Source organism: Ranitomeya variabilis, chromosome 7, assembly GCF_051348905.1.
Source record: "Ranitomeya variabilis isolate aRanVar5 chromosome 7, aRanVar5.hap1, whole genome shotgun sequence".
NCBI lineage: Eukaryota > Metazoa > Chordata > Amphibia > Anura > Dendrobatidae > Ranitomeya > Ranitomeya variabilis.
The window spans coordinates 224,357,820-224,377,772 of record NC_135238.1 but is presented as its reverse complement, the minus strand read 5'-3'; the positions used below and the strand labels follow the sequence as shown (position 1 = coordinate 224,377,772).

The window sequence follows — 19,953 nt, the reverse complement described above, 5'->3', positions numbered from 1 at the left end:
TGATGAGACCAATTCCTGCTATCAAAGTTTAGATCAGAGAGGTGGGGCTGTTTTTGTTTTGTACAATAAATATATCAGAGCTATATGTCCCTTCACTCATCTGTTAATCCGGGTTGGTGTTGGAGTTCACTTTATTTGGTGTATTTATTAAGCTGTAGGTCAGGGTGAGCAGCACGGACTGGAGGTGTCGATGCATGAGAGTCAGATATGCTGAATGGCATGTGAAACAGAGAAGATCAAAGGGAACAGGGTTAGGGATGAGTGAACCTAAATGGTAAAGTTTGGGTCGACAGTATATTGGACATCTAGTGTCCGGTACCGAGCCCGAACATGGACTTTTCACGGGATGTCCTGTTTACTATTTGGGATCAGTTGTCTTATAAAGTTTGTTGAAAGGCTGCAGCGCAGCCAATCAACAAACTTTTAGGCTATGGACACTTCCAGAGCAAGTATTGGCATGGCTGTGATTGGCTGGCTCACCATGTGACCCTGACTGTATAAATGCCGGATCACAGGTGCTGCCCCCTTTCTGTTCTGTTTAGTGTAGGGACAGGACACAGCTGGAGTGAGGGACATTGTTAGGTAGTGCACTCTGCCACAAATCCGCTGTGTGTACTCTGCACTTGTCTCTGTGTGTAACTGTGCCAAAAAGCTATTCTGTGTATTCTGCAACCCATAAGTATGGGAGTACTGTGCCAAAAGCCGCTGTGTGTACCTTGCAACCTCTCCTGTGGGAGTACTGTGCCTTCAAGCTGATGTGTTACTCTGCAACCCCGCCTGTGGGAGTACTGTGCCAAAAGCTGCTGTGTGTAACCCTGAAAATTGCAGAGTAATACACGGCCTGTATACAGAGAGAGAGAGAGTGGCAAGCAGATTATTGCACTGCCTGTTTTCAGAGTACTTCCCCAAAAATCAATAAAAAAAAGCAAAACACAAAAACTGTATTGGCTACCCACCACCTTCACTTCTTCCTCCACCTCCTAGTTCAGGCTTAGAATTTTTCCTTTTTTTTGTGGACAGCATTTTGGAGTGCAAGCACATGGTAGCAGTGTGCACTTATTGACAAAATACTCAGGCGGCTTGCTGGTACTTGATCCTGCCTTAAAAGCACAGAGTTATGACATCAGAGATGTCATTGTGACCAGTAGTGAGGAGCAGAGTTGAGTGCATTTTGGTTACGATTATGATCGGCGGTGAATATTGTTTTCAATATTTGCTGAACACAGCCGAACATCATTGGAGTCAATGTGGGTAGAAATGAACAAATAAATTTGGAATCGATCATCAAACATAAATTCGGCACAAGTAGGGTAGCAATATGGCAAAAATATGGCAAATTCATATTCGGAGACCGATTCTGAACATATTTGCTCAACTCTGGTGACAAGTGTAAGTGCTCATTACTCGAGTTTGCCTAGGGTGCCCTGGCATGTACCGAATATCGCAGATGTTCGAGTGACATGTTCCGAGTTCCCGCTCCCACAAGTTTTGCGTCTGTCAGCCACAAAACATGCGGGGATTGCCTATCACACAGGGGCAATCTCCACATTGTTTGTGGCTGTCTAACAGCATCGAAACATGCGGGCCCCAGGACTCGCACATGTCACTCATGCACTTGCGATATTCGGTACATACCCGAGCACCCTAGGCAAACTTGAGTAACGAGCACATGCGCTCATCACTGGTGACCAGACATACATGTCAGCAGAGCTAGCTCACCCTCTAGAAAGGAATACACATGGATGTGTCCGGGTGCCAGGACATATGAGTAGCAGCTGAATTGTGAGCCGAGTAAATTGACGTGATAGGTCATGGACCTCTATGACTTGTTGTAGGTCTTCATCTTCTAATTCATCCAAGCACTTTCTAAACTTTCGAAGTGTACAGATATGATAAAGTTTTTAAACAACTTTTACTTACACAGGCGTGAAATGTGGCCATTTTCTGTTGCAATGCTCCTACTCACATTTGATTTTTGTCAGTTTGCTGACTGTGGCATATGCAAAATAATATCCTACATAAAATGAGGTCCATCTTTCCATAACAAGTTTTACTTTCACAGAATTTCTTTTGGATATGCATATACTCTTGTATACAAATAGTGTAACCATTTTTTTTTTTTTTTTTTTAAGATTATTTAGATAGTGATGGTTTGAAATTAACTACAAATGAATCGTAAAACACCAAAAAGTATTGCAAAACCATACAGCATCAAGGGTTAAATTATTTAAGTAACTGCTTGCCTTATTATAATCTGGCTATACACAGTAAATATAAGGCCCTCTTGGGGTATGCACTCTAGATGAGTTGTCTCCACTGGAATTATAGAAAGTGTTGCCTTTGACCAAGCGGTCGAATTAGCGTGAAGGGTGTATTTGTAAAGGAATAGATTATTTGGTTAATGCATTTTTCAGCAGAGGCATCGTTTTTTTTTCATGTGATGATTACAAGTTCATGAAAGTATTTGTGAGGTCAGCTGGTGTTGTGGGAAAAAGAGAAGCGTTCTACTAAATTCAGTAGTAAAACGACAGGCTCACTATCCTCTTATTATCATGGGCATGTGTTTATATTTTACTTTCCTTAATTGGCTATCTTTTATTTACTTTAAATGAACAATTTGGCAAGTTTAGCTCCCTTGATATCAATGAGGCACAAAGTGTGTTAGAAGTTTGGATTATAAAGTCATACTTTCAAGGCTGGAAATCCAAACATCCCCAAGATACTCGAGAAATAATTGGCTAATGTAAATTAAAATTAGCTTCGTAAAGATAACTGTCCATTTTATTCTGTCTCTCAGGAAACGAACGAGTTAACTTTAGGTTAGGTTTTTAACTTTGGTAAGTACAGGAAATCGTCATGCCGCTTGATTTTTTTTTTAATGATGCTTTCATAAAAACAATATGTACCTGACCTACATTGGAATAAACATGTAAAATAAATATCATCCTTTTCATTCTGGCCATCACGAGCCTAAAATATAAATTAATAAAACTTGGAGAATAGAAGGAACTTTGGATCATTGCTCAAAGTTTTGGTAGAAAAACACAAATTGAAACTTTTTTTTTAATAAAGTGAGATATTTAAAGGAGTTTTTATTTAAAAAAATCTTCCCGCATGTCTTTGCTAAGTCCAAAGGTAACATTGGTTTGGGTTCAAGAGGTAGGAGATCCCTAGAATCCCATAACAATGTACACTAGAAGTAATGCCAGCTCATACACCTCCATGAAAAGTTGTCTTCTGGCTTAGGCTTGAAAAAATATCTTTAAGGACATGTCATGTTTGGTCAACCTCTTCTTAAATCAGAGTTCTAAAAAAAAGTTAATGAAATCTTAAACTACCTATTTTTATCAATGGTTGTCATTGTATGTACTGAGGCTCTCACGTCCTAAAGGACTCTCTAAGGCAATACTCAAAGGCTTAAGATATATAGTAGATTAAAGTCTGCAAAACTATCACCATTTGATGTGATTCAGGGTCTCCCAACTCTTAAATCATCTGTTGGGAGGATAACCATCAACAGTTTACCACCAGATATCTAATGGTGTTTTTACACTAGTTTTAGGCTCACCTGGTAAAGAGATTCTCAAAACCCAAGATCTAGGTGGTCACAGGTGAGGCACGCAACAAAAATCTAACAGAGATACTGAAATCCGCAGACAGGAAGCAGAGGTACTGGAAGCTGCAGACGGAAAGGTTAGCCGAGGTATTGGAAGCCATAGGCAGACAGGTAGCTGAGGTACTGGAAGCAATAGGCATACAGGTAGCTGAGATACTGGAAGTCACAGCCAGACAGGTTAGCTGAGGTACTGGAAGCCCAAAATCTGCCCGATGAGAGGGTAGTCATGAAAGCCTCATCATGGCATGGGCCACGGGGTCTCCAAAACAATCTCTGATTATCATTGCATCCAAGACAAAACCAGGACTCCTCACTGAAGTGCACAGACCTCCATTCTAACCATAATTGACATCTTGTTCTGTATCATGATAGCCTTTGAAAGCAGTGGTGTGTGGTTGAACGAGCTCTTGTTAGTGCATATCTGTCTTGTAGCCCAGTGTCATGCAAACTCTTTTGATGGTTTGTGTATACACAGCTTGATATCTTGGGCTCAGTATGTAATGTCCAATTTTACTTGTACCGAATGGATCAATACTAATCATACTTCAAATCTGACATGCCCATGAAGGTGCCTTCACAAGGGAATGTCATACCAGTTCTAACCCTGGAATTATGGGGTGGGGTGGTATAATGTACAGTAGCGGGACTCCTCTAGTCTTCATTCCAAGTTTCCAAGTGATTTGGTTGTGGATCCAGAGGTATGGACATTTTTCCAAACTGCCGCAGAAGCCATTTTTTAACACAACAATCTTATCCTGCATGTTGCTCGTACAACTGTTGGTATATTGCATGGTGCAAATGTGCTATCATGGCCTGCAGAGTCTCTTGATTTGCCTCCCATCAAGCACATCTAGGTTGGTCTTTCAGTGGTGATTACACAGGAGTTGCCAGCAGTGGATCTTGATGATTTTCATGATTTTTTTTTTATCTCAATGCTGAAGAATTATAGATTACTATATTATATTCAGAAAAATTAGTAATAAAAACAAAGAGGTTACATATCATAGGCAGTAAAATAAGCTAATCTGTAGTAAACACATTTGTAAAAACTTTTTCTAATACATTTACTTCTATTATTTTCCAGTTTTCAAATTAAACTATAGCGCTTCAGACTCATCTGACATAAACCGTGTGAAAACCAGACTAAAGAAGTTCATAATTCGTCGTCCCTCTTTGAAAACTCTACAGGAAAAAGGACTAATTAGAGGTATTACTAAAAACAATTATTTTATATTTTGATATTCTTCCAAAATTGTATTTTATTCCATTCTGCATGTCACCTTCATTTTGAATGTACCATTAGATTTTATTTGTTTCCGTTTTGTTAAAGTTTATCATTAGACAAAAAAAATATGATTTTTTTGTTTTTCTGCATAAGCAACATTCTTTTACCTTTCAAAATATTTTTTTTAAAGCACATTGGGATTTTAGCATGTGGACGGAGCACATCAAAGTTGAAAAGGGATCTGTGATTCTTGGGCTAGATGTCGCTGCATGGGCTAAATATGAAACAAAATTCTGAATGCATATACATCAACTAATTATTCTATATCTAAATAAGCATTGTGAATAGTGATGTATATGTGCACAAGGAAGAATGGCAGACCATTCGGATCAAATAGTGAACCCAAAAGAAAAATTACCGAATAGAGGTCAAGGGGTGTATGCAAATTAAGGATAGGTGAAACAAGAGATTTTTACATTAAAACACCTTTATTAAAGAGACATGGTGAAGTGGTGGCATGACTAACAAGGGGTGCCTAGTACATACAAACAGCACGGATACATAATATGAGTCATACGTCATAAATACATTAATAAAAACCAGAGTAGTTAAGATTTAAAATAGAAAAGACCAGGCAAAAAATATACAACAGGGAGGGTATAATATGCAAATGTCAGAGCAAATGGCTAAGGGGCAATAAATAAACAATTAAAAATCAAGTGTTAAAGTGTTATATTATAACTGAAGTAATAGGGACACAGTGATGGAAGCACAAAGTGGTCATGCAAGGAGGAGTTCCATATAAAAAGAGATTTATTGCTCAAGTGTAGTAGCAGCATGATACCCATGGCATTAGCCTAAACTTGAAAGTGACATACCAAGTCCAAATGCAAGGGAAGAGTACAAAAAAGGTCTATAGTGGAGCGGCCCCCAAGCACAGGATAGCGGGGTACTCGGTACCGGGTCTCTCTGTTCTGGGGATGTCACGGTGGCCTGACCCGGTCCGTGGCCCTGCTAAGGGGCGCCCAATTAAAGATGTAGGTGACGGTGTAGGTCGCAGTAAATGACGAGGACACAGGGTTGCAGTCTCTTTACCTCTTTACTGAAGGCTTCGGCATCCACAGTCCAGAGCACTGCTAACAGGGCTGGCTGAGACCGGCCAGTCCGAAGGCACATCCAGAGTTCCCTTTGCAGGTGGAAATCAGTAGCCTTCCTACTAGCGCCTGGGTGTTGTAGTACTTCCCTGCTGAGCACCACGGGATAGTCCTCACAACTGTCGTGTATGTTTCTGTTCTTTCTCTCTCCATCCCCCAGATGATATGGAAAGGATGCACCCGTATGACGGGGTAGGCCTGGAGTTATTTTATAGGGACCCTAGAGACGCCCCTCTCCCACAATTGCCTCCGTTGTCTTCGTTAGGTGTAAAGGTGAGACAGCCAACCTAGAGTTAACTGCCCTGCCGTAGTTCAAAGTGATGCATAGAGCCTAATACTTCCTCGGTGCTCCGGCCACCGGCTACGCGCCTCAGAAGGATGTTGCCGATCTCGGGGCACGACTCCTTCTGGTTCTATCTCCTTTGTGCTGTGATCCCTTTTCTCACTTCTCCACAATATACTTCGCTTCGTGTCCTTTCTTAGGAGTCTGCTGCTATATGGAACAGGTGCGGCTCCGTAACGATCTGTCTGTCCTAGGCCGCTGTCAGGACCCCACCCCTGACAGGTCCTCTCCCGAACTCTCCCCAGCTACTTTCTCCCCCACTTCCTATCCAACCCCCAGTTTTACCCATGTGTGAGGAGTGGCCTAGTAGATAGGACCTTTTGCTCCCCCTGGTGGCCAGAATGTGAAGTGTAATGTGTGACTGTGATACCTGGTCAGGTGAACTCTTTTAGTGCAATCAGATGTAACATCACTCCCCTTAGCGGCAGAGCGACGTTACTGCAATGACCAGGACTCTGGGGCGCTGCAATAGTATTACCTGGTCAGCTGTGTATGAATGGCACGCACCCCAACGTGCGTTTCGGACAAGTGTCCTTCATCAGGGCTAAATAAATAAATAAAGTCTGATTTCTTTGCATCTAAACCTGGCGTTTTGTTTTCCTATCTAAGGATAGATAGATGGATATTAGATAGATATAAGATAGATATTAGATAAATGATGGAGAGATGGGGAGATGAAGACATGGGAGCATAGATATGGGATAGAAAGATAGATGAATAGAAGGATAGTAAGAGGGATGATGGATATGGAGAAAGATAATAGATAGATATGTTGATACAGAGAGAGATGATAGATTTATCAATATTAGTTGTTGGGCTCAGTCACTGCCTGTGATTATATCATCAATGCAGTGGAGTATGGGGAGAACATCTGCAACTCCAAATCAGACAACCATTTTTTAATAAAGTATACAAGTTTACTATGACTAAGATCACACTTCGTGCTCGAAGCGCGTAAGTTTCTTTTCCATGTTCCATGTGATGGATTTTTTAATATTTTTTTCTCTGAAAATAAAGAAGTGACTTTATCCATCTACTGAATTTGTAAGGCTGCTGATTTCTTCTGTTTTTTTCCACAACCATTTTTATAGTTAAAAAGAATAACAGAGCCTGATACTATAAAACATATGAGGTACGGATCACCTTAAGAAGACACCGCATCTCACCCATTCCATGATTGGTGGTTACCACATTTCTATAGATTTGATATTCATTGAACACATTCCAACTTTTTCTATGTTCCAGTTTTAGCTGCACTTTTTACTTTCCCGTACATATGATTATTTTATAATTGCTATAATTTATTTACAAATACAGCTGGCTTCTCTCGCTACAATTAAATAATTCCAGAATGCATGTTTGGAGAGCTAATATTAGTATAAAGCAGGCTCCACAACTTAAGAAATGGATCTGCAGCAAATGGTTTAAAGTTAATGAGCATTTCCAGCTATAAGAATAAAAAGAGAAAAAAATATCGGTCCTAGAGTCAGCCTTCGGTTAAGTTGGTAAAAATTCTGTAAAGTTAGATTGGATTTCCGAAAATTGGGTTCCAACCAATATGAGCCTCATTGATGATCCAACAGAGATTGCTACCAGGCTTCCCGAGACCTCCTAAAGGCAAATTATTCTGGATCGGGTAAACAATGAAATTCTACCAGTAAATTTTGTATAAAGAATTATTTCTCTCTGTTTACGATTCCCAAACCATAAGCATCATGAATAGAAGCTTGGTTGAGCGATTGAGAAATCATAGTTTATAGAATCAACCGGTGACCATACGGAAAAACCTGACTTGTCCGGCGCCTCCCCCGGCCGGCTTCTCAATGAACGGCTCAACTTAATTGACAATTCTCTTCCTATGTACATACATAGGAGAAATCTGACAATCAGCTGGAGTGCTGAAAAGTCACCCAGGGGACTTGCCTGACCCATAACACCTATTCCTATAGTCCCCGGATAGTTCTTCAAACCATGTTTTCTCTGAATGTTTCTTGATATTAAAAGTTTTGATTGGTAGGTGACTCAACACCTGGACCACAAAAAGTAAAAAACACTGTGAGCTGAGACCTTCATTATGCTGATCGGTGGGGTTTTCTGGTGAACACCCTTGAAGGGGTTGTCTATTCTTAAACTACAAGTCTGCAGTCACTCTATATGGTTGCAGACTTGTGAATGCTTACATACCACACACAATGAAGATTATCCGGCATTGGGAACGAGTGGTCATATGACCGTAAGTATGCAATATGCACTCTCCTGGTCACATTTCGACTAGATGGGCACAGCCTTGCTAAATCAAAGAGTATTGAGAGAGGCTGGAAATAGTCTAGTTGGAATGTGGCAGGGAGTATGCATATCACATATTTGTGGTCACATGACTGCTTGCTCGCGATGCCGGCATGTGGTGTGAGGACTTGCAAGTCTGCAGTCACCTTTAAGCTCCTATATAGGAATTTGGACTTCACTGCAAGAAAGGTTGCATCTTCGGAGTAGGTGTTGATTGGTGAAGCAATCTGATGAGCAAAAAAACAAGCTAGCTGGGGTCAAAACCAGAAAATCAAAAAGATGAAATAAAAACTAGGTGTGCAGTCATGGAAGGCCAATTCAGAATCTTGGAAATTGGGCTCGGATAGTGGTGTAAAAATAACTAGTCATCCAAAGTCAAATCAAGATGAGCATCCAAGGGTTAATCCAGAAGAATGGTCCTAGAACTTATGGGTCATAATAGAAAAGAGACATGGATAATTCAATAGCTGAGACAGAGAGGAACAAAAAGGTGGTTAATTTTGATTGCTGGGACCACCAATTGGCATCTGAACCCACCCTGTGATTAGGTTACTGGTCAGCTTCCCCGATGGGCCGGTCAACCTGACACGTAATTGTAAGCCAAAGTAGCTGGTCGTCGTGCGCACTGCTCATGTGCCGCATCTCCGAGAAGACCAAAGAGGTGAAGCTGGGTAGAGAAAGTTAGGGAAGGAGTCCTGTACGATGTGTTTCTATTTTTTAACCTTTATGCATCTTTTTTTTTTTAATTTAGGACCAAAATGCCTTTTAACTGTGAAACTCTTTTAAGTAACTTTCAAGTTTTCTTCAATTCGTCGCACCCCTTCCTTAAGTTTTCTAATAACGGCAAAAACAATCACCGAAAGATTTATAATCCAGTTAACTTTTAAACGAAGGGACAATATTTACAAAAAGAAAACTCCTGCGTTTAGAATAGATTTTATGTAAAAGATAAGTAATGTGTAAATATATTGTCCCCGGTAAAAAATGGCGCTGTTTTTGTAAGTCTGCTATTGACTATCTGTCTGGTGCTTGATGGATGTTGTACAAACCTCATACAGACTTATGGTCTGAGATTAGCTCCCTACTTCTTCTCCGCAGCCAATTCACGGAAGCTACAGATGCCCCAAGATATTAAAATTGACTGTTCCTCTGAAGTCCGTGCAGGAGTTTTCATTGGTTTCATAATTGATAACAGCTGAATGAATGAGTGATGGTTGAGAAATACTGGCCCAGCGCTCCGACCCGGCTCCGTGCGCCTGTGAACCAGCCGCTATGTATGGGAACTTTTGTAAACTTAATGAATTACATTTCCTTTCAACCTATGAGCACATTTTAATGATTAGTGATTGTTTTTGGAAGCTTGAAAACTTCTGATTTCCTGGGATGGTTCTCAACAACGCTTTTTTATTGCACTTGTTAGGAGTAATTTAGAGGGGAAAAAAATCCTCTGGAGTGATGACCTTTATGTATTACTCAGCTTTTCATTTTAAGGGGAACTAACTGGCGTACTTATACCATCTGTTGGAAAATATACGAAATCTACGAAAGCTAAATTACATAATGGATAGGGAGAATAGATACATATGGTAGACAGACAGATAAAATAGATATGGGATTTATTAATAGATGGAGAGAAAGATGGATAAATAGATAGATAACACATAAAGATTGATAATAGATGATAGATAATATAGATAGATAATAAATTTATGGTAGATGGATAATAGATAGATGAATAGATGATAGATTGATAGATAATAGATAATAAATAGAATGTAGAGATGAGCGAATACATTTTCAGGACCCTGTTCCCTCGTTCAGCTTAGCATTTGCATCCAGGCTGTTATTTTGATACAGTCCCTGTTTTCTCTGCTGCTGATCTAGCAGTTGTCATGATGGATTTGGATTTGTGGCAGCTTTGGTTCCACTCAGTTTAAAACGTTTTTCCTTTTGGACCATCTGAGGTTAATGTCAGTTTTTCCCCCGCTTGCAATCTAGTGTTACTGCAGTGCTGCTGGGTCAGCTGATGCAGGTGGTGACCACTCCCACCATCCTTTTAAAGGTCACCTGATGCATCAGCTGACTGTTGGTGATACAGTTCCTTTCTGGAGACCAGCCTAGCAGGAGCAGCTCTCTGGTGTCAGCCACGTCTGGATATTGGAGTCCAGTTGCTGTTGCTATCTGTGGTGTGGAGCTTAGCAGCGGTGTTCATAAGCTAAGTGTGGTGTTTTGTTACCTTGTCGTCCCTTTGGTGTTTGTCACTTCCCCCTATTTGTATTATCTGCAGAGGTGAAGCTAGTGCTCCTTGCCAGTCAGTGCACAAGCCAGGGCAGTAATAGGTGACTACTAGAGATGAGGTATCCTGATGGCGGGGGGGAAGGACTCACATAGGGTGTTAGGGGAGTGCAGGGTCAGGCTCAGATGGTGATCTTTCCCCGTTCCCTACGGGTAAGGCCTTCCTCTCACCTATACCATCCCCGTTGTATGTGTATCGTGCCATTAGCTGATGACCATCCATTGGGTCGAGTCACAACATGACAGCCATGCTTAGACTGCTGAGTTCTGTATAACCCCGCCCACACCATTGATTGGAAGCTTTCTGTGTACACTATACAGTAGTACATAGACAGAAAGCTAAATGAGGAGGAATACCTGAACCAGAGGTAAAAAAAAGATGGAAGGACAATAATTGTGAAGGATATAACATTAAGTTTATTGGGGCAAAAGGGGTAAAAAGTGAATGCAATAAAATGTAAGATATGAGACAGTTACTAGATCAAAAACAATGGACTGTGGATAAAAAGTGACAATATATGAAAATATAATACAAAAAATCTGCTTTTTCTGGAGAAAAGCTATTTTGCATCAAAATGGGAGCAGTAGATTATTGCCTTGAAACATTTTTTTGAACTGCACTTTTCTTGTTCCGTAAAATAAAGTCACTTGACTCCTTTCATTTCAGAATAAAAGGAAAAAATGAGAAATGAGCAATTCGAGGTGCAGTCAAAGAAATCATCAATACTCATCCCGCTGCTGTCACTTGATGAATCTTCCCTTGCGTTAGCGATTCCGCAGCACCAGACATAATCCGGGAAAACATCACAGTCATTAACCTGCGTGCAATAAATAAAGGCTTCCAATGATTTGACATATTTATAGAAGCTAACACAATTACCATTACAGTCACCTTTCCATAATTTGTCACAATATGCCGCATACGAACAGGGCGAATATGCTTATTTTGAAATTGGTGAGATCTCACCTGATGTACCGATATATTCTAAGGCGAGGAACATGTCGACCGGAGGAGGCGAGCAAAAATAATTTCATGCTAAACTGTAATTCATTATTTAAATGTGATTAGACAATTAGCAGGTGGAGACACCGACGCATCATACATCCTTCATACAGGGTGATATGTCATTGCAAATAGCAACAAACAGGAAATCGCCGACTTCTCACCTACAGAAGCTTTATTGAAAAACATTCATTTACGGAACACGGGAAAAAAAAAAAGCCACTGATCTGCCTGAGATTTATATTAGATTTAATTAGCATGTATTTCCACATCTTGACATGCAAGCAAGAGGTGTTTATGAATAATTACTATGTTAAGAGAAGAAATTAGTGCAGGGAGACTGTGACACGCAGGTAGAGAGCAGCTCAACAGCTCGGCTCCAAGGGAAAATAGAGATTTACTTGTTATTTTCTCCCGGAGATGTCTTTTTATTCCTAGAGGAGGGTAAATTGACTTTTCTTGGAATGTTGTGGTCTGGATAACTATATAAAAAAAAAGGAATTTGCATGTTGTATTATCTATGAAGTCACAAAATATATCATCTAGTGCAAAAATTATACTAACCCGTTTAAAGACATAATATAATATATAAAGGCTTGAAATATAATATATTGTATGGGCAAATATTATTTTGGAAAATATGTCGTACCATACTAACCTTTCCACTTGACTTAATATGTTCTCCGATGACTAGAACGAATGATTCGGCTTAGAAAAAAAATAAAAACATAATTTTTCAATACTCTGTGGGGAGATGTTTCTGCTATAAGTAACTATTGGAAACTCAGTGGTTGCAAAGTGAGCTTCAGCCTGTCCAGACCTTTGGCAAAATGTAGCTGTAAACTGAAGAATTAAGGTCCTTAAAAGGCAACTGTTGTTAGGATCCACTCTCTAAAGCCGTCTATATGGGCACATAGGTCATAGAAAGTTGAATAAAACGATACCTTGATATTTGCAAACCGATGTTTTGTTCCACAGATATCCATCTTTTTCTTAATATGTAAATGAGCTGTTAAGATCTATGGACTTGGAATAGATCTCTCTTGGAATCCACCTTCAGAGCTGATATTAAATGAAAAGGGGGGCGTTACCAGAGTGATACATGTAATGACTGACATTCAGCATTTCTGATCTACATGCCTCACACTAGTAAAGCCCCATTTTTTATGTAATATAAGCTCTGGAGGCAGATTCTTGGAGAGATCAACGTCTGGCCCATAGATCTTAACAGCTCATTTACATATTAAGAAAAACATATATTTCTCTGGAATAAAACATCAGATCACAGACATCAGGGTATCATTTTATTCAACTTCCTAGGACCTACATGCTCACATAGATGGCTTAGAAGGGTGGATCCTACTGACAGATTCCTTTTAAAGAGGTTGCCCACTACTGGCCAACACTAACCTAATCGAGTCAAGACCCCAATTAAAATAAAAACAATCCAAACTTACCTTCTGCAGTGACGCCCTTCATACTGTTCTCAGAGACGTGGCTTGTTGTTATTCCATCGAGCGGCCGCTCGTCAACTATAGCTCATTAATATTGTGCCAGGGCGAGCGTCCACTTTGATGTTATACTAAAGGCTGCATGTGATGAGCGGCTGCGGTCACTCATTAGAACAACAGCAACAATTAACATCACTCTCAGGGAATGTCGGCGCCAACATAGCCGGATTGGCGCCACTGCAAGGAGTGAGGTTACACTGTTTATATTGATTGGCTTGATTAATCTGGGGTTGACCAGTAGTGCATAACCCCTTTAATAAAATTTGCTAAATATCTGGATACATATATAAATTTATAATGACATATATAGGCTAATATAGTGAGAAAATATATCATATATAATCATATTAAAAAGATATTCCCATAAACCCCCTATATGCAGGGTCAAGGTTAAACATCTGAACTCTGGGACCTCCACCAATCACTAAAAGAGGGGTCTTGAGCCCCTGTTCTCCAACAGTCGGACTGAAGGAAAGGTTAAATGGAGCAGCAGTCGGTGGTGTCTATGGAACTATTAAAAACCTCTTAGAACAGCCCTTAGATAGTTCTATCTGGCCCATGGGCATTATATTGAGTGGCCGGACACATGCTCGACCAGTGCTCCATTCAATCTCCTCACTGTGGTATTAAAGTGAGGAGGAACGGGGGCTCAGGACCTCCATTTTAGCTAAATATGGGGATTCCAGAGTTATCATGGTTATCCAGTTGTCCATAGGTAGGTGACAACTTCCAGATCCATGAGATTCCCACCTCTTCGACCAGCACTAATTGGCCGAATAGGGCACTTTTACCCCTGTTACAAAATGTGTTAAAAAGTAACATAATATAAAATAACAATACAAGGCTGTACATAACAATTCACCCTATAATATTTCTCTTTTACAACTGTTATCCTTTATCTATGTGACCCAGACACCGTAAGCAATACTGTGCTGAACATGTTTATTCACTCACATCTGTCCCTGCCCCAGTGGAGCTTGCAATCTAATTTTCCTACCACAGGCACAAAATATAAGCACACACGAGGGACGGTTTAATCGGCCGCCAATTAACCTACCAGTATGCTCCTAGACTGTGAGAGGGAATCGGAGCACCTGGAGGTAACAGATACAGACATGGAGAGAATACGCATATTCCATGTGGACCGTGTCCTGATTGGATTCCAATCCAGAACGTCGGCTCCGATGCAGCAGCGGTAACCAGTACGGCAGCATGGTTTTTTTTTTTATCACAAACTTAGAGATGGCAGGCCTCTAAAAATGTTTTGAGGTCAGAAAACTAGATAGTGCTGGTGGTATAATCATATTTTTAAAAGTTTATAAACTTTTTGATTTAAAAAAAAAAAAGAAAAGTTGATACAAATTCCAAAATTAAACTTACAGCATAATTTATTTATTTTTTGGTATCAAAGCTCTCTAACTGGCATTAGAGTAATCCTGCGCTGTACAGTCCAGACTACTGAAAGGGATGTTCGAGTTTTGGCACGTTATAGTTTATTTAGTGTAAAAGTTCAACAACTTTCTAATTTACTTTCTTTTTCTTATTCTTTGTTAATCGTCTCTTCAGAAACTCTAACAGTAGTCAAGTGGTTAAATGATCTTTTGCTTCGATAAGATGAAAAACTGGTCATGTGATGATCAAACAAATGAAAATTTGTGTAATTTTTTTCATTATTCGTCAAATAAGCTTCACCAGATTCCCCAACATTTCCCAGGTACTTCAATTAGTGATGAATAGTGTTGAGCATTCCGATACTGCAAGTATCGGGTATCGGCCGATACTTGCTGTATCGGAATTCCGATACCGGGATTCCGATACTCTTGTGGTATCGGGTATCGGGTATCGCAACAACATTAATGTTAAAATGTGTAAAAGAGAGAATTAAAATAAAAAATATCGCTATACTCACCTGTCCGACGCAGCCGGGACTTCAGCGAGGGAACCGGCAGCGTTGTTTGTTTAAAATTCGCGCTATTACTTGGTTACGTGAATTCCCGGCTTGTGATTGGTCAGGTCGGCCATGTTGCCGGGACACGGACCAATCACAGCAAGCCGTGACGAAATTACGTCACGGCTTGCTGTGATTGGTCCGCGTCCCGGCAATATGGCCGCCCTGACCAATCACAAGCCGTGACGTCACGGGAGGCTGGACACGCGCCCATTTTAAAATGAGCGCGTCCAGCCTCCCGGCTTGTGATTGGTTGACCGCGGCGCAACCAATCACAAGCCGTGACGTCACGGGAGGCTGGACACGCGCCCATTTTAAAATGAGCGCGTCCAGCCTCCCGGCTTGTGATTGGTTGACCGCGGCGCAACCAATCACAAGCCGTGACGTCACGGGAGGCTGGACACGCGCCCATTTTAAAATGAGCGCGTCCAGCCTCCCGGCTTGTGATTGGTTGACCGCGGCGCAACCAATCACAAGCCGTGACGTCACGGGAGGCTGGACACGCGCCAATTTTAAAGTGAGCGCGTGTCCAGCCTCCCGTGACGTCACGGCTTGTGATTGGTCAGGGCGGCCATATTGCCGGGACGCGGACCAATCACAGCAAGCCGTGACGTAATTTCGTCACGGCTTGCTGTGATTGGTCCGCGTCCCGGCAACATGGCCGACCTGACCAATCACAAGCCGGGAATTCACGTAACCAAGTAATAGCGCGAATTTTAAACAAACAACGCTGCCGGTTCCCTCGCTGAAGTCCCGGCTGCGTCGGACAGGTGAGTATAGCGATATTTTTTATTTTAATTCTTTCTTTTACACATTTATATGGTTCCCAGGGCCTGAAGGAGAGTTTCCAATACCGTCCGATACATGAGTCCCATTGACTTGTATTGGTATCGGGTATCGGTATCGGATTGGATCCGATATTTTGCCGGTATCGGCCGATACTTTCCGATACCGATACTTTCAAGTATCGGACGGTATCGCTCAACACTAGTGATGAATCGATTTGCATCAAATCAAAAGTTTTCCAAAGTCGCTATTTTCCCTGAAAATCATACAGTGCCTACAAGTAGTATTCAACCCCCTGCAGATTTAGCAGGTTTACACATTTGGAATTAACTTGGCATTGTGACATTTGGACTGTAGATCAGCCTGGAAGTGTGAAATGCACTGCAGCAAAAAAGAATGTTATTTCTTTGTTTATTTTTTTTTTTTATTGTGAAAAGTCTTTTCAGAGGGTCATTTATTATTCAACCCCTCAACCCACCAGAATTCTGTTTGGTTCCCCTAAAGTATTAAGAAGTAGTTCAGGCACAAAGAACAATGAGCTTCACATGTTTGGATTAATTATCTCTTTTTCCAGCCTTTTCTGACTATTTAAGACCCTCCCCAAACTTGTGAACAGCACTCATACATGGTCAACATGGGAAAGACAAAGGAGCATTCCAAGGCCATCAGAGACAAGATCGTGGAGGGTCACAAGGCTGGCAAGGGGTACAAAACCCTTTCCAAGGAGTTGGGCCTACCTGTCTCCACTGTTGGGAGCATCATCCGGAAGTGGAAGGCTTATGGAACTACTGTTAGCCTTCCACGGCCTGGACAGCCTTTGAAAGTTTCCTCCCGTGCCGATGCCAGGCTTGTCCGAAGAGTCAAGGCTAACCCAAGGACAACAAGGAAGGAGCTCCGGGAAGATCTCATGGCAGTGGGGACATTGGTTTCAGTCAATACCATAAGTAACGTACTCCACCGCAATGGTCTCCGTTCCAGACGAGCCCGTAAGGTACCTTTACTTTCAAAGCGTCATGTCAAGGCTCGTCTACAGTTTGCTCATGATCACTTGGAGGACTCTGAGACTGACTGGTTCAAGGTTCTCTGGTCTGATGAGACCAAGATCAAGATCTTTGGTGCCAACCACACACGTGACGTTTGGAGACTGGATGGCACTGCATACGACCCCAAGAATACCATCCCTACAGTCAAGTATGGTGGTGGCAGCATCATGCTGTGGGGCTGTTTCTCAGCCATGGGGCCTGGCCATCTGGTCCGCATCCATGGGAAGATGGATAGCACGGCCTACCTGGAGATTTTGGCCAAGAACCTCCGCTCCTCCATCAAGGATCTTAAGATGGGTCGTCATTTCATCTTCCAACAAGACAAAGACCCAAAGCACACAGCCAAAAAAACCAAGGCCTGGTTCAAGAGGCAAAAAAATCAAGGTGTTGCAGTGGCCTAGTCAGTCTCCTGACCTTAACCCAATTGAAAACTTGTGGAAGGAGCTCAAGATTAAAGTCCACATGAGACACCCAAAGAACCTAGATAACTTGGAGAAGATCTGCATGGAGGAGTGGGCCAAGATAACTCCAGAGACCTGTGCCGGCCTGATCAGGTCTTATAAAAGACGATTATTAGCTGTAATTGCAAACAAAGGTTATTCCACAAAATATTAAACCTAGGGGTTGAAAAATAATTGACCCACACTTTTATGTTTAAAATTTATAAAAATTTAACTGAGCAACAAAACTTTTTGGTTTGTAAGATTTATGCATCTGTTAATAAATCCTGCTCTTGTTTGAAGTTTGAAGGCTCTAACTTATTTGCATCTTTTTAAACCTGCTAAATCTGCAGGGGGTTGAATACTACTTGTAGGCATTGTATATGACACTCCTTTATTCTCCCATACTAACCTTCTTCACTCCTGTGCTGTTACACACTATATGTAATGTTTACTCAGTGCTTTAAAGGAACTTGCACGCACAAAAAAATGCTATTAGCCTGAAGATATGGGGTTAATCTGCATGTTATAGCCGCATTCTGAACCTGCCAAGTACTCGCATTTAGAGCACCGCTGCCTGGAGGAAATTAACTTTATTTCTCCAGGTAGCCTTCAGGTTTCAGTCATTGGGGCAATTCTGGATTAAGTTACTGAGGAACTAATAGCATGATAATCTAAGGCCAGATTCACACACATCTAGATTTATATATGGCTGACGACTCGACGAGTTCAGGTCAGGAGATCCAGGATCTGTCAGTGCATTACAATTCGAGTCCCTGGTGTGATGTCTGTATCAGTGCCTGCCCTTACTGCCTCTGCTTGTCGCCAGATGGTGCCGTGCTCTTTGTGGGCAACAGTTCTTGTTTTGTGGTCTCTGGCACTCGTAGTTTCATACAGACTGGGAGAGACCTCCTGGTTCTTACCCAGCTACCCGACTATTCTCCTGCAACTGGTTCCCTCCTACAGTTAGCAGCTCTTCCATGGAAGCCATCCATTGGACCCTGTTTTAAGATCAGATCTGGCAGACAGTGTGGCTTGTGCCAAGTCTGTGCGAGGTAGCCTTCTTGAACATGCGGCCTCTGACAGATGTAACACACGGGTATGTGAAACTGGATTAATGTTGCGTTCACAATGGATGTAAAGGCAGATGATTGTATATCTGGGAAACTTTTATAAAAACTCATTAACTTGCAGTGGAAAAATTCTATAGTGTAAGTTGACTGACATGGTGGATTTTTAAAGCAGATTTCACCCTTTGCAAATGTGAATTTGAGCAGAGAAATCCAGAAAAAAATGTATTCATATATATTTGGAAGAATTACGATTTTTGATTATTTCATTTTGCATGTTTAAAAATTTTGTTTAGATTTTACATAGTGATGAGCGAGTATACTCGTTGCATGGGTTTTCACGAGCATGCTCGGGTGATCTCCGAGTATTTGTTAGTGTTCGGAGATTTCGTTTTCATCTCCACAGCTGAATGATTTACAGCTACTAGCCAGGCTGAGTACATGAGGGAATTCCCTAGCAACCAGGCAACCCCCACATGCACTCAGCCTGGCTAGTAGCTGTAAATCATTCAGCTGCCGTGATGAAAACAAAATCTCTGAACACTAACAAATACTCAGAGACCACCCGAGCGTGCTCGCGAAAACCCGAGCAACGAGCATACTCGCTCCATCACTAATTTTACACTTTTTAACAACTCAAAAAAAAAACAATGGAAACTTCAAGAAATTTTGGGTCACTTTAAATATCTATTTCGACTATGGTCCTATAAACCCAATGGGAACATCGAGATTTTGCGTCATTTTAAAGAGCTGTCACGACTATGGTGCTATTATCCCAATGGGAACTTCAACGAATTTTGGGTCATTTTAAAGAGCTGTTGCGTCTATGGTGCTTATGTGTAAATTAGGTTTTCTATGAAGAAAAACAAAGTGTTACTCAAACTGTAAAGGTAAATTCCCACATAGTGACTATGGAGAGGTAAAAAATGTAGCAATCATACAGTTTAACCCCTTCATGACCCAGCCTATTTTGGCCTTAATGACCTTGCCGTTTTTTGCAATTCTGACCAGTGTCCCTTTATGAGGTAATAAATCAGGAACGCTTCAACGGATCCTAGCGATTCTGAGATTGTTTTTTCGTGACATATTGGGCTTCATGTTAGTGGTAAATTTAGGTCGATAATTTCTGAGTTTATTTGTGAAAAAAGCGGAAATTTGGCAAAAATTTTGAAAATTTCGTAATTTTCACATTTTGAATTTTTATTCTGTTAAACCAGAGAGTTATGTGACACA

At 41.2% G+C, this 19,953-nt stretch overlaps 1 protein-coding gene across 1 annotated transcript in view; it reads left to right on the top strand.

Annotated features, from left to right (window-relative positions):
- Positions 1–19,953, top strand: part of ARHGAP15 (Rho GTPase activating protein 15) — a 690,583-nt gene that overhangs the window by 404,867 nt on the left and 265,763 nt on the right. The window contains exon 10 of the mRNA XM_077273018.1: positions 4,701–4,823. Within this exon, the coding sequence (XP_077129133.1) occupies positions 4,701–4,823 (123 nt within the window). The remainder of the gene's footprint in view (positions 1–4,700; positions 4,824–19,953) is intronic.